The sequence below is a fragment of the Anolis carolinensis genome, chromosome X, assembly GCF_035594765.1.
Source record: "Anolis carolinensis isolate JA03-04 chromosome X, rAnoCar3.1.pri, whole genome shotgun sequence".
NCBI lineage: Eukaryota > Metazoa > Chordata > Lepidosauria > Squamata > Dactyloidae > Anolis > Anolis carolinensis.
In genome coordinates, this window is record NC_085847.1 from 5043845 (window position 1) to 5060169 (window position 16325).

Below are 16325 nucleotides of genomic sequence, written 5' to 3' on the forward strand. Positions count from 1 at the left end.
GTAAAATCATCACCTAATTTGGTGTTTAATAGGCTTTTCCTTAATCCCTCCTTATTATCCAACATATTCGCTTATCCAACATTCTGCCGGCCCATTTATGTTGGATAAGTGAGACTCTACTGTATGTTTAAGATATTGTAAAATGAGGAATGTAAACTTACACATTTTGACGGATAAATTAATAAATAATAATAATCATTAATAATTATATTAATAAACAATATTATTGATATTGTAAAATGAGGAATGTAAACATACATTTTGACTGATAAATTAATAAATAATAATCAGTAATAATTATATTAATAATAAGAAACAATAATATTGATATTAATATTAATAATAATAATAATAATAATAATAATAATTGAATGATAATGGAAAGGCATTTGAGTTACTATGTGCATGTGTTGCAGTACCATATTCTCCACGTCTCCTTGCTTTGATCATCAGTACCGAGTTTGATGTTTGTCTACTTAAGTGTTTTCTCTTTTAAGTGGCTGTCATATTTATCCTTTTAATATCCTCCAAGACAGATATCCTTTCAATGTCACTGGAATGACCATTAGTAATATCTTAATGCAATGACAGGAAAGTGCTAAACTGTTCTCTGTCGACAGGCTGGAAAGGAATCGGTACTTAATTCCTAATAATAATCGTCTGTTTTAAAATCCCCGCTGGGATTCCCAGACAGAAGTGGAAGTTTAAATAAAGCACCTTATTAAATAAAGGGAAATGTAAAGGCAAGCATGACAGGTCTTCCTGGATAATTTTTTTCACTCTCTCACAGGGATGCAAATGTTTTGCAAGAGTTAAATTATTATTATTATTATTATTATTATTATTATTGACACAACGACGTTGTACGACACAGCAAACAAGATAGATATGCTGGATTTTGTATTATTATTATTATTATTATTATTCACATTATATGGCTGCCTTCTTTTAGGACGGGGGCAAGGAGCAAGATCTTCTTTTATACATTTTAATAATAATAATAATAATAATTATTATTATTATTATTCACATTATATGGCTGCCTTCTTTTAGGACGGGGGCAAGGAGCAAGATCTTCTTTTATACATTTTAATAATAATAATAATTATTATTATTATTATTATTTATATTCATCACATTATATGGCTGCCTTCTTTTAGGTAGGGGCAAGGAGCAAGATCTTCTTTTATATATTTTAATAATAATAATAATAATAATAATAATAATAATAATAATAATTCACATTATATGGCTGCCTTCTTTTAGGACCGGGGCAAGGAGCAAGATCTTCTTTTATATATTTTTATTATTATTATTATTATTATTATTATTATTATTATTATTATTCACATTATATGGCTGCCTTGTTTTAGGATGGGGGCAAGGAGCAAGGTCTTCTTTTATATATTTTAATAATAATAATAATAATAATAATAATAATAATTATTGCATTATTTTATTGTACGACACAGCAAACAAGATAGTCATGCTGGATTTCATATCACAAAATCACAAGTCGAACACTTCCCAAGTGTCTAGGACTGTGTGATGTATAATATAATAATAATAATAATAATAATAATAATAATAATAATAATAATAATTATTATTATTATTATTATTATTATTATTATTTCTTTTCTATCCCGCTTTTCTCCTGTGGGTGGGATCCAAAGCAGCGTACAACATATCAAATTTATTTATATTTACAATATTTATATTCCGCCCTTCTTTCTCACCCCGAAGGGGACTCAGATTGGATCACCATGTACATATACATGGCAAACATTCAATGCCATTAGACATACAACATGTAGACATAGAGGCAATTTAACATTTTCCGGCTTCATGAGGGTATGCTCGATTCTGGCCACAGGGGGAGCTGCTGCTTCATTATCCACTGTGGCATCGAGTCCTTGATGGAGTACTTCCTCATTCCTTTTTGCACGCTGCTGGACGATTTTTATGGTGTTGTAAATTAGTTAAATTAGCCTCCCCACGTAAGCGGTACCTAAATATAAGAAACAAGTTAATTCAGTGGATCTTACTTCTCCCTTTGTTCTCTCCAGATGCAAACAGATGTCCTACCCCAGTGACCTCTCTCAGATCTCCGTGGTCTTTATTTTTGTCAACGAGGCTCTTTCCGTCATCTTGCGCTCAGTCCACAGTGTTGTGAATCACACTCCATCCCACTTGCTTAAGGAGATTATTCTGGTGGATGACAACAGTGACAACGGTGAACAGTCATAACCTTTTTCGTTTATTTCTTGCCTACTTATTATTTGTGTCTGTTTACTTGTGTTGTCTGTAAGGACAGGAAACTGTTACTGTATATACTCGAGTATAAGCCTAGTTTTTTGGCCCTTTTTTTAAGACTGAAAAAGCCCCCCTTGGCTTATACTCGGGTGAGGGTCCTGGTTGGCTTATATTTAGGTCAGCTTATACTCAAGAATATATGGTACATTTATTATTTTTCTCTATTATTGGAATTATTACATTTATTATTTTTCTCTATTATTGTTGCTACTATTACATTTATTTTACTCTATTATTATTATTATTATTATTATTATTATTATTATTATTATTATTATTATTAATAATAATACATTTATTATTCCACTCTGATCTTATTATTATTATTGCATTTATTATTTTACTCTATTTATTATTACATGTATTATTTTCCTGTATTTATTATTATTATTATTATTACATGTATTATTTGACTCTATTATTATTAAAAGGATACATAAGCACATTGACATTGAAGAAGATGAAAATAATGATTTGATCAGAGTTGGACAGTCTTACCTTAAATTTGAGCTTTATGTAAATATTCAAAAACATTTAACCTACTGATGCCTCAAATTAATGTAATTTTATTGGTATCTATTTTTATTTCTGAAATGTACCTCTCGGCTTATACTGGAGTCAATGTTTTCCCAGTTTTTTTGTGGTAAAATTAGGTGCTTTGGCTTATATTCGGGTCGGCTTATACTCGAGTATATACAGTAATGTAATTTTATTGGTATCTATTTTTATTTCTGAAATTTACCTCTCGGCTTATACTGGAGTCAATGTTTTCCCAGTTTTTTTGTGGTAAAATTAGGTGCTTTGGCTTATATTCGGGTTGGCTTATACTTGAGTATATACGGTAATGCAATTTTATTGGTATCTATTTTTATTTCTGAAATGTACCTCTCGGCTTATACTGGAGTCAATGTTCTCCCAGGTTTTTTTTGTGGTAAAATGAGGTGCCTTGGCTCATATTCGGGTCGGCTTATACTCAAGTATATACGGTATTTTCTATATGGGGAGATGGTGTCCAAATCATGCGCTCTACACATGGGAAGAAATATAACTCCATGGAAGAAGTATCACCCGATGGCACAGTGGGTTAAACAGCTGAACTTTTTGACTTAAAGGTTGGCGGTTTGAATCTGCAGACGGGGTGAGCTCCCACTGTTAGCCCCAGCTTCTGCCAACCTAGCAGTTTGAAAACATGCAAATATGAGTAGAGCAATAGGTACGGCTCTGGCGGGAAGAGGTGTGTCTCATTCTAACCAAATCTTTGCTCTCTGTGTTTTTTTTTACAGTTGAATTGAAATTCAATCTGGACCAGTATGTCCAAAAGAGATACCCAGGTCTGGTGAAAATAGTTCGCAATAACAAACGGGAAGGTCTGATTCGCGCCAGGATCCAAGGTTGGAAAGCGGCCACGTCTCCGGTGGTTGGGTTTTTTGATGCCCACGTCGAGTTCAACATTGGCTGGTAAGATTCAAACAGATACGGCATCAAAACAGGTGGTGAGATTTTTTTAATTCAATGTATATCCATATACATACGGGCATTTACATTGAAGAAGATGAGAATCATGATTAGATCAGAGTTGGACAGTCTTATCTTAAATTAGATTTTTATGTAAATATTCAAAAACATTTAACCTACCGATGCCACGATTAAAGTAATTTTATTGGTTTCTATTTTTATTTCTGAAATTTACCACCCTCGGCTTATACTGAAGTCAATGTTTTCCCAGTTTTCTTGTGATGAAATGAGGTGCCTCGGCTTATATTCGGGTCAGCTTATACTCGAGTATATACGGTAGTTTAATGAGTATAAACTAAGGCTGTTGATGCTTTTCTTGTGTGTGTATATCGGGTCACGGTGGCGCAACAAGTTAAACCACTGAGCTCCGAAACCTACTGACTGAAAGGTTGGTGTTTTGAATCCGCAGACGGGGTGAGCTCCCGCTGTTAGCCCCAGCTTCTGCCAACCTAGAAGTTCAAAAACATGCAAATGTGAGTAGATCAATAGGTACTGCTTCGGTGGATAGGTAACGGTGCTCCATGCAGTCATGTTGGCCACATGACCTAGGAGGTGTCTATGGACAATGCCGGTTCTTCAGCCACGAATGCTGACTGTTTCCCATGATTTTTTTTATCCATCCCACACTACTGCTGTGGTCCAGACTGATATTATATTTAAAAACACTCGGAACCATTGTGGAAAGCATACTTGGTTTCCAAATAACCGGAGGCTATTTCCCCTTTTTAGTTTAAGGGATCATGGGGTAAAACAAACATGCAAGAAACTCACTTTTTAATTCAAGAATTAATCATAAATAATAATACACTTTATTTATATTCTGCTTAATCTCCCTGAAAGGACTCGGAGCGGATTACAGTACACATATAAGGCAAACATTCATCGCCTTTTACACAATAACAACATACAATACACGTACACAGACAAAGGTAAAGACTTTCCTCTTTTTTATTTCCGGCGTCTGGAGGCAATGCCCTTGTTCCATTTTCCATGCCGAGGAGCCTATTGTCCGTAATAATAATAATAATAATAATAATAATAATAATAATAATAATAATACTGGGATCTGCACGCACCATCTGAAAATACATCACACAGTCCTAGACACTTGGGAAGAGTTCGACTTGTGATTTTGTGATACGAAATCCAGCATATCTTTCTTGTTTGCTGTGTCATAATAAAATAATAATAATAATAATAATAATAATAATAATAATAATAATAATAATGGGATCTGTGCGCATCATCCGAAAATACATCACACAGTCCTAGACACTTGGGAAGTGTTTGACTTGTGATTTTGTGATACGAAATCCAGCATGTCTATCTTGTTTGCTGTGTCATACAATAATAATAATAATAATAATAATAATAATAATAATAATAATAATAATAATGGGATCTGCACGCATCATCCGAAAATACATCACACAATCCTAGACACTTGGGAAGTGTTTGACTTGTGATTTTGTGATACAAAATCCAGCATGTCTATCTTGTTTGCTGTGTCATACAATAATAATAATAATAATAATAATAATAATAATAATAATAATAATAATAATAATAATAATGGGATCTGCACGCATCATCCGAAAATACATCACACAATCCTAGACACTTGGGAAGTGTTTGACTTGTGATTTTGTGATACAAAATCCAGCATATCTATCTTATTTGCTGTGTCATAATAATAATAATAATAATAATAATAATAATAATAATAATAATAATAATAATAATAATAATAATAATGTATTTATACCCCGCCACCATCTCCTCGTGAAGCCCAACCAACATAATCATAGCAGAAAAACAACAACATAAATACAATTTATTATACTGGAAAAAAAGATATCTCAGACTGTGTATTGCTGGCATGTCTGCATGGATCGCCCTTTTACGTTCCCGCCGAGGCAGTACCTATTGATCTACTCGCATTACATGCTTTCGAACTGCTAGGTTGGTAGAAGCTAGGGCTAACAGTCGAATTGAAGTAGAATAAACCTCTGAAAAGAGTGGGAACGTGGTGAAATCCATTCATCTCTAAAAGATGACAGAAGAGTAGACAAAAATATATTGGTTTTAGATAATAATGAAAATATTAGTCTATGTGATTTATTATTATTATTTATTTATTTATTTATTTATTTATTTTAAACTGTCCTTTACTTTTTCTAGGCTAGAGCCAACCCTGATGCGCATCAGAGAAGACAGGAAGCGGATCATTCTCCCAGCAATAGACAACATTAAATACAACACCTTTGAGGTGCAGCAGTATGCCAATGCCGCTCACGGCTACAACTGGGGGCTTTGGTGTATGTACATCATCCCACCTCAAGACTGGCTGGACAAGGGGGACGAATCTGCACCCATCAGGTCACTTCATGATTTTTATCACTTTATAATTAAATTAGTCTCTTGTGGTATACAACAAGATATAATTATGCAATGCATGGTTTCAGTTGTTAGACTGAATAACCTGTTGTCGCTGACCTGTTAGGAAAACAGAGATTAAAAAAAAAAACAGCAGTGCTTCAGAAGTATTTTTCAGGGTGCTCAATCCGAATCCCAGGCTGGTTTCGAACTCATGACTTCTGCTTTGAACTGGAATAGCTGAGTCCACACTGCCCTATATCCCAATTCAAAGCAGAATGTGGGATTTTAGTCAGCTGTGTGGAGGGGCCAGGGCAGCAGAAAACAACTGCTGAACTTGCTGTCCAAAAGGTCAGCAGTTTTAATCCATGCAGCGGGGTGAGCTCCCACTGTTAGCCCCAGCTTCTGCCGACCTAGCAGTTCGAAAGCATGCAAATGTGAGTAGGTCAATAGTACTGCTTCTGTGGGTAACACAACTCCATGCAGTCTCGCCTATGCTCCCAAGTGGTCCCAAGAACTGAAATCGGCCACTTGTGACACCGAGTCCTTGATGGAGTACTTCCTCATTCCTTTCCACATGCTGCTGGGAGTTTTTACGGTGTTGTAAATTAGTTAAATTAGCCTCCCCGCATAAAGTGGTACCTAAATTTTCTACTCAACAAATGCAACTGTCTTTTGAGCTGCTTAGTAACAAAATTACTTGATATTTTCCCAAATAGTACCTTTTTAGGATTGTGTAGGAAATGGCTATTTCCTCCATTTTTGAATATATACTTGAAAATAAGAATAGGTTTGTTAATTATAAAACAATTACCTGTATTAGCATTAAGATGACCAACGTTATAAAAATCTTCAATGAGGTACAAATGTGTTAGTTTTGGTAAGGTTTGCAAGCTCTAATAATTCCAAGGTTTTCTGGGAGAACAACAGTGATGAGTTGGCCATTTTTCTCCCGGTCTGCACAGGAGAAAGATCGAGCCAGAGCTAAGTGCTGGCTAACCTACTTTCATATAATCTCCTGGGCTGACTCTAAGCACTGAGCTACAGTCGCAGGGGCAATCTAACAGTGGAACACTGATATAAATTTTAGTTTTGGCAAGAACAGAGTTTTTGAAGTGCTACTAATGTCATCAATAGTATTGTACCGGGGGAAAGACACTGTGCAGTCAATATGAATACCTTACTTGAAGATGTTCTTCCGTTAGAATAGCTTGAAACATTTGCAAGGCTGTGAGTATGTTTGTGTGCAAAAGAGCTTCCATTTCACATTTTCCAGCTTCATGAGGGCATGCTCGATTCCAGGCACAAGGGGAGCTGCTGCTTCATCACCCACTGTGACACCGAGTCCTTGATGGAGTACTTCTTCATTCCTTTCCTCACACTGCTGGGAGTTTTTATGGTGTCGTAAATTAAATTAGCCTCCCTGCATAAAGTGGTACCTAATTTTCCTATAGATGCAATTGTCTTTCAGTTTCTTAGGTCAACAACAAGCTAGGCTATTTAGTGGTTGGGCACTCAATCCGACCTGGGCTGGTTTCGAACTCACTAGTGATTTATTGCAGCTGGCTACTAACCAGCTGCGCCACAGCCCAGTCTTAGTATAGAAACGGTTTGGGAGGGGAAAGTTGAGCTGGAAAGGCCTATGGACCCCTTCCTTACACATTTCAGGTTTCAATGTTGATGTCACTGTAAGTCAACCACCAAGGTGTCTCTGTCCCATAGCCAGGCCTGAAACCACAAGACATTTTCCCGTATCCTTACGTGACTAAATATCCAACATATCTGTGAATAAATTCCCTGTATTCGTTGCTCAGGTTTCATGAATAAAAGCATTCCTATTGGTCACCACCGCGGCTTGAATAGCCAGCAGCCCAAGTTCTGAGAAAGTCTCTACATGATGCGCAGCACGAGCTCACTTCAATACTAATGAAATACTCATCAGTTCTGTAATTACTGAGATGCAATTGGATAATCCAAATCCTTTGCTAATTCCCTTTGCTAGGAACACGCCAAGAAGCACTTGGACTACAGTCTGTAGAATCCCGAGAACCGTCGGTATAAACAACACAACAAAAAATCCCTGTGGCAATGAATATAGTCATAAATTAAGTCCTTCCAACTACCGTAGAAACCTTATGTTTTCCCAACAATTGTTATACTCAAACAATATGGGGATTAAAACTAATACATTTCTCTGGTGACTTTATTGATTTATTTATTAGTTTACAGTATTTATAAACATGCAGTGCAGTTTATACACTGACAAGGCGGACAATTGTACATAGAGGTATATAGGCTTTTCCCATCTTCGGCATCTTGGAGGCCTGTGCTCGGTTCCGACCGAAAAACTTTGTTCGTAAACTTTCCTCCTTGGTCAAATTGCCAGCATTTTTCTGGCATTTCCTTATGGGTGCCTTAAAATATCTCCCCGCTTTTTAAGCAGTACCTATTTACCTACTCACATTTTGCTTTCGAACTGCCAGGTAGGTGGAAGCTGGAGGTGATTTAAATCCCTTTCCAAACCATAGCTAGGTTTGAAATCAATAACCTGACTCTTTTAAATATCAAATTGCAGAAACGATCCAAGGAGACCCTTCTCAAAGTCCTCCCGCTTCTCCTAGTCTTGTATTAAAACATACAATAAGATATATTTTTTTTCAATTTTAATCCAACAGGATTGAGAGGTAGATTTTTTTCTCTTTTTTCCCGGTGGTCTCTTTTGTTTTCTTTCCCGATACTGACTCTGAAAGTCATATTACACCAGAAGGTAAATTGATATGGTGTCGAGTAACCGAAAACGGCATTGGATCCTTACAGAATAATCAAAACTTCTGTCCAGGCTCAACACTCTGATACAATCCGATCAATAGGGACAATTAAATGACAATATTCAATACAGTCCATTTATTTATTTATTTATTTATTTATTTACAGTATTTATATTCCGCCCTTCTTTCTCACCCCGAAGGAGACTCAGGGCGGATCACATTATGTACATATAAGGCAAACATTCAATGCCATATACACATAGAACCGAGACAGAGACAGACGCAGAGGCAATTTAACCTTCTCCTGAGGGGATGTTCGATTCTGGCCACAGGGGGGAGCAGCTGCTTCATCATCCACTCTGACGGCACTTCCTCATTCCAACCTCATAAATTAGTTAAATTTGCCTCCCCACTTTTTATAAGTGGTACCTTATTTCCTACTTGATAGATGCAACTATCTTTCGGGTTGCTAGGTCAGCAACGAGCAGGGGCTATTTTTTTTATTTTTTAATTGACGGGTGCTCACCCCGCCACGGGCTGGCCTCGAACTCATGACCTCATGGTCGGAGTGATTTATTGCAGCAGGCTGTTCACCAGCCTGCGCCACAGTCCGGCCCCCTGTACATGAGCCGAGCAATGCGAAGATAAAATTTAGACAGGTTATTTATAGTGTCGACACAGATTTAAGCAGTGGATCTGGAGAAAAATGTTAAAGCTTTTAATACCTGCATATTAGCAATCTGTAGCAGCCCAATGGGATGTGGATCATATCAAACTCACCTACCCTAGACTTATACATGAGGTCAACATATACATGAGTATATATGGCACAGAATGCACATCACAATTGCCCGATGTGCATCTGAAGCATCTACTGTGCATCAAAAGAGCACATGGGAGCACTTGATAGGTATCTTCATAATTCACGAACAAGGTTTTATTGCAATAGTGAAGGATTTGTGTAATGCACAATGCAGATTGTGTTGTACAGTCTCGGCCATTCTACTTTATTGTCTCAAAGACACGGCGCTTACATTCTGTGTCCGTCTTTCTGTTGTCAACAGAACACCAGCCATGATCGGTTGTTCGTTTGTGGTAGACAGAGAATATTTTGGTGAGATCGGGCTGCTTGATCCTGGGATGGAAGTGTACGGAGGAGAAAACATTGAGCTTGGTATGAGGGTAAGTCATAGGTCATTGGCTTTGTTGTTGTTTGCAGTCAAGTGTGCTTTGACCCATTGACCGCCAAGACACTCCATCATCCACAGCCCTACAAATCAGTTTTTGCTCAACTTTAGATTCAGTTTGGTTATCTAACATGCTGATTCAGACAATTGCATTGGAGAGACCACATCAACTTTAGATTATTAGATATGGTTTTCTGTGGGCGAGCAGATGGCGACTACTGGATGGCATATATTTTGTATCAGAAACTAGAGCTGATGTGGTCTATCCAATGCAATTTTCTGAATCAGCACTCCAGATAACCAAACCGAATCTAAAGTTGATCAAAAACTCATTCGTAACCCTTTTGGTAGTAATGTAATGTTCAGATTTAAGTGACTGATGCATAACAGCATCCCTGAGCATCATTCACAATCAATGGTGTTCCTTCAGGCAAAACACTATAATTTATATTCCCACCACGTGTGACTGTATCATTCTGGTAATGAAATTTCCAGTGAACGTAGGTACACTGAAAACAAAGATAAATACTGCTGCATGAATGGGCATAATACAGATTTATTACCTCTCTGCTGTGCAGGGTGCATAGGCTGCGTTTCACAATCGCTAGATTGTTTTATGAAATTTTGCAGATAAGGCTGTTTGTATTCCGACAGCGGGCTGCTTTGCGGCATGACTCAAAGGATAAAATAGCCAGAACAAAGTTGGGAGTATATACTCTCTGGGAGAGTGGGCGGGGCTACCATCAAAATGTTTCAATAGAAAAGGTCTAGGTTCTGAACTAGGTTCTGCACAAGTGCAAAGGGCAACCCATATGTACGATTTCACAGACACCACGAAGAAGAAGTATTAGATATTGATGATGGTCATATAAATATATTCTCTACCGCCGTGCTTCCACCTGAGAAAAATACTTTGCATTAATATTTTGCTATTGGCCCCATAGATGGTGTTCTGTCACCCCTAACCATTGTCTGATGAGTTGCCGTCCCGTGATAGGTAATGACATGGTCAATGGTGTTGAAGCAGTAGGATCCTTAGGGGAGCGATCATGTTATCCTGGAGTTTGTTATATAGCAAAAAGAGGAACAAATGCATAGTCGGACTCTGGACTTTAAGACAGCTGACTTCAGTAAACTTATGAAAATAACTCGGTGTGCTCCTATGGTCAGGAGTACTGAACGAGAAGGGAGTTCATGATGTTTAAAGTGAGATTTTGGAGACACAATTTCAAACAGTTCTGATGCGGAAGAAAAACGAGAGCTATCTAAAGAAACAAGGAGGGCGGTCTGAAGAACTTTTTTCTGAGCTAAGATTGAAAAGAGATGGAAAAGGGGGGAAGTCACGACAGAGGGGTTCAAATGTGTAGGAAGAAAGTCAGCAATGCTTGGTGTCAACTTCAAGAGGTCTTCTCTGACTCCGTCTCCACAGGTGAAGTACCTTGATGCTGATCTCAATTCCATAGCCACTTTGACCTATCATTCAGATGAGCAGTTTCCAACCTTACTGTCTACCACTCTAAAGTGTCAGTTCAATTGCAGGGTCTCCACAAGGGCTGTTTGGGTGACACGTGGCCTCTACCACACAGGTGGTGTGGCTCGGGATGCCCTCTCTGTAGATGTGGTTTCCATCTCGATTTGATCCCCTCATGAATTAGCCTTGAATTTGCCTTACCATACCAATAAGTGTGAATTGGCCTCTAAAATAGTGGCTCGATTCTGGTCACGTTCAAGTGGACATGCCTTTTAATTATAATTATGATGCTTTTTTGGGGGGAGAAAAGCAAACAAGAAGAGGAAAAGGTACATTTTTTGTGAGCATTACAGAAACAACCTGGACAGTTGTTACGCCATTATGTCAATAGTATGATGAACATGGATGATGATAGAGTTGTTCCAGTGACATTGACACATCTGTCCCATTTGTTTGCATGCCAGAGTATTAAGTTTTCACTCATATTTTTAAATAAAATATCATGGGTTTTTTTTTCCATTTCAGACATGAAGAAATTTGCAAATGTTAAATTCTTGCTAGAAACAAAATATTCACAACTGAGGAAGATGAACCCACCTGACCCAAGAGGAAAGAGGATCCTATGTTTCTGATAAGTCAATCAGATTTAGTGTGTTCTTTCCTGACTCATTGGAAACATAGGCGTATTATTATTATTATTATTATTATTATTATTATTATTATTTATTATTATTATTATTTATTATTATTATTATTATTATTCACGATCTGCCAAATGCAAAAGGCCATCATCCGAAAATACATCACACAGTCCTAGACACTTGGGAAGTGTTTGACTTGTAATTTTGTGATACGAAATCCAGCATATCTATCTTGTTTGCTGTGTCATAATAAAATAATAATAATAATAATAATAATAATAATACATCATACAGTCCTAGACACTTGGGAAGTGTTCGACTTGTGACTTTGTGATACGAAATCCAGCATATCTATCTTGTTTGCTGTGTCATAATAAAATAATAATAATAATAATATAATAATACATCACACAGTCCTAGACACTTGGGAAGTGTTTGACTTGTGATTTTATGGTACGAAATCCAGCATATCTATCTTGTTTGCTGTGTCATAATAAAATAATAATAATAATATAATAATACATCACACAGTCCTAAACGCTTGGGAAGTGTTTGACTTGTGATTTTATGGTACGAAATCCAGCATATCTATCTTGTTTGCTGTGTCATAATAAAATAATAATAATAATAATATTATAATAATACATCACACAGTCCTAGACACTTGGGAAGTGTTCGACTTGTGATTTTGTGATACGAAATCCAGCATATATATCTCGTTTGCTGTCTCATAATAAAATAATAATAATTATTATTATTCATATTGGGTCTGGTGGGTTCATCTATCCCAGCGTTGTGTTGAGATACTTCTGATTCACAGTGGTTCTTTGGTGTCCAATCGATCCTTCTGACAAGTGACTTCAGAATATAGTCTCAAGCCTTCTACATGCAAAGAATGTGTCCAACTAAAATACAGTTAGCTGTCCTAGACTCCCTTGCATAACTCCATTGCTCCCTTGTTTGGTTCCTCATAGGTTTGGCAGTGTGGAGGAAGTATGGAGGTGTTGCCTTGTTCCCGCGTGGCCCATATTGAGCGCACAAAGAAACCCTACAACAATGACATTGACTACTATGCAAAGCGCAATGCCTTGCGTGCTGCTGAAGTCTGGATGGATGATTTCAAGTCCCATGTGTACATGGCGTGGAACATACCAATGATGGTAAGAAGCGGCGGAGGATACTTTCAAACTCAGAGGACTGAGTTCTTGACATTTTCTGATACCAAGCAGAATTCTACTGGGATGCAAAGAACTATCTCCTTGTTATCATTCTTCTCCCTGGATTTATACTGGTTTTGCAGCACTATGGAAAAATTAGTCATAGTCGTATTGCATATTTATCACTTTTAAAATATTTATTTTATTTTTATTTTATAAAATAAAATATTTAAATAAATCTCCTGAACACTTTGTAAAGTGGGCTTTTCTATGCCCCTGTTTCTGTACACTTCTGGTTATGTGATCTTCTCTTCTAGAAAGTAAATAAGACTATTCAGCTGGTTCTGACTTCATCTCCCACCAGCTTTAGATCATCTCTCACATACTTCTGAAAATTCACGACTATTTACTGTATATACTTGAGTATAAGCCTAGTTTTTCAGCCCTTTTTTTAAGACTGAAAAAGCCCCGCTCGGCTTATACTCGGGTGAGGGTCCTGGTTGGCTTATATTTGGGTCAGCTTATACTCAAGAATATATGGTACATTTATTATTTTTCTCTATTATTATTGGTATTACAGTAGAGTCTCACTTATCCAACATAAACGGGCCAGCAGAAGCTTGGATAAGCGAATATCTTGGATAATAAGGAGGGATTAAGGAAAAGCCTATTAAACATAAAATTAGGTTATTATTTTACAAATTAAGCACCAAAACATCATGTTACACAACAAATTTGACAGAAAAAGCAGTTCAATTCGCAGTAATGTTATGTTGTAATTACTGTATTTATGAATTTAGCACCAAAATATCATGATATATTGAAAACATTGACTACAAAAATGGCTTAGATCATCCAGAAGCTTGGATAAGCGAGGCTTGGATAAGTGAGACTCTACGGTATTACATTTATTATTTTTCTCTATTATTGTTGCTACTATTACATTTATTTTACTCTATTTTTATTATTATTAATACATGTATTATTTCACTCTGATCTTATTATTATTATTATTACATGTATTATTTTACTCTATTTATTATTATTATTATTATTACATGTATAATTTTACTCTATTATTATTAAAAGGATACATAAGCACATTTATATTGAAGAAGATGAAAATAATGATTTGATCAGAGCTGGACAGTCTTATCTTAAATTTGAGTTTTATGTAAATATTCAAAAACATTTAACCTACTGATGCCTCAATTAATGTAATTGTATTGGTATTTATTTTTATTACTGAAATTTACCGCTCTCGGCTTATACTGGAGTCAATGCTTTCCCAGTTTTTTTGTAGTAAACTTAGGTGCCTCGGCTTATATTCGTGTTGGCTTGTTTATTTTTTATTTCCAATATTTCTATCCCGCCCTTCTCACCCGAAGGGACTCATACTCGAGTATATACGGTATTTCTTATTCTCGGTAGGTTTGGTAGCTATTTATGTACCAGAAATGGAGGGGGAGTGAGGGATGGGTAGAGGAATCCACTTGGAAATGTTCTTCAAGCAATGAAATCAATGGCCTAATAGAATTGCTCTGTTTATATTCTGCTGCAGAATCCCGGAGTTGACTTTGGAGACGTTTCTGAAAGAGTCGCTTTGCGTCAACGTCTTCAGTGCCGGAGTTTCAAGTGGTACTTGGAGAATGTCTACTCCGAAATGAGGATTTACAATAATACCATCACTTATGGAGAGGTAATAATACCATCACTTATGGATTGCTAGCATAGACTATGGCCAATTTGTCCATGTTGGTTCTGTTGGAAATCTCAGCAACTTTCGATAACATGGTTGTCTTCTAGGTCACATCACTAGGATGGGGCTTAGGGATACTATGGATCCAATCTTTCTTTAACTTAATGTTCATGTGGTCCGCCCTTGTTTTCTTTGTTTCCTTGATTTGTATTGTAATTGATATTATTATTTACTGTATTGTTCACTGTGTTGTGATGTGTTGTTCTTTTATATGCTGTTTATATTGTATTGTCCTGGGCATGGCCCCATGTAAGCCGCCCCGAGTCCCCGTTGGGGAGATGGTGGCGGGGTATAAATAAAGTTTTTATTATTATTATTACTAGCTGTGCCCGGCCACGCGTTGCTGTGGCGAAGTCTGGTGGTATGGGGAAAAAAGTATTGAGGAATTGGTGGTAGTTAAGGTAAAGGGTAAAAGTGTGGAGTCCAGATAATCCAGTTAAAGCACATAATGTAAGATTATAAATGGGTTATATAGCTGTGTGGAAGGGCCTTGAGTCTACACTGCCATCTAATCCAGTTAAAATCTGATAATTTGTATTTTATAGGCAGTGTGGAAGAGGCCTAAGTGAGGCCTAACTCTGCCTGTCCCCTGGGTGAGTGGGTTGCTAGGAGACCAAGTGGGCGGAGCTTAGCCTTCTAACTGGCAGCAATTGGATAAAAACAATTATTCCTCTCCCTCTAATTAGGACTTTATTTTTCTTTTCTTTTTGTTGTATCAACCTAGAGGCGTGGATGATGGGTTATGTTGTCAATTTTCGAGGTTGTGGGGTGTTTAGTTTTGTTGTTTTGGCGGTCGCCAGGATTCCATCACTCTTTTATATATACAGTAGAGTCTCACTAATCCAAGCCTTGCTTATCCAAGCCTCTGGATAATCCAAGCCATTTTTGTAGTCAATGTTTTCAATACATCATGATATTTTGGTGCTAAATTCGCAAATACAGTAATTACAACATAACATTACTGCGTATTGAACTACTTTTTCTGTCAAATTTGTTGTATAACATGAAGTTTTGGTGCTTAATTTGTAAAATCATAACCTAATTTGATGTTTAATAGGCTTTTCCTTAATCCCTCCTTATTATCCAAGTTATTCGCTTATCCAAGTTTCTGCCGGCCCGTTTAGCTGGGATAAGT

The 16325-nt window shown here is 36.8% G+C and overlaps 1 protein-coding gene across 6 annotated transcripts in view; it reads left to right on the forward strand.

Moving 5' to 3' along the window:
* galnt9 (polypeptide N-acetylgalactosaminyltransferase 9) overlaps positions 1–16325 on the forward strand; it is a 130242-nt gene that overhangs the window by 109988 nt on the left and 3929 nt on the right. For all 6 annotated transcript variants that reach the window (XM_062958568.1, XM_062958570.1, XM_062958569.1 and 3 more), the window contains 6 exons: positions 2070–2236; positions 3600–3774; positions 6013–6210; positions 10040–10157; positions 13249–13434; positions 14993–15130. In XM_062958568.1, coding sequence (XP_062814638.1) covers positions 2070–2236; positions 3600–3774; positions 6013–6210; positions 10040–10157; positions 13249–13434; positions 14993–15130 — 982 coding nt within the window. The remainder of the gene's footprint in view (positions 1–2069; positions 2237–3599; positions 3775–6012; positions 6211–10039; positions 10158–13248; positions 13435–14992; positions 15131–16325) is intronic.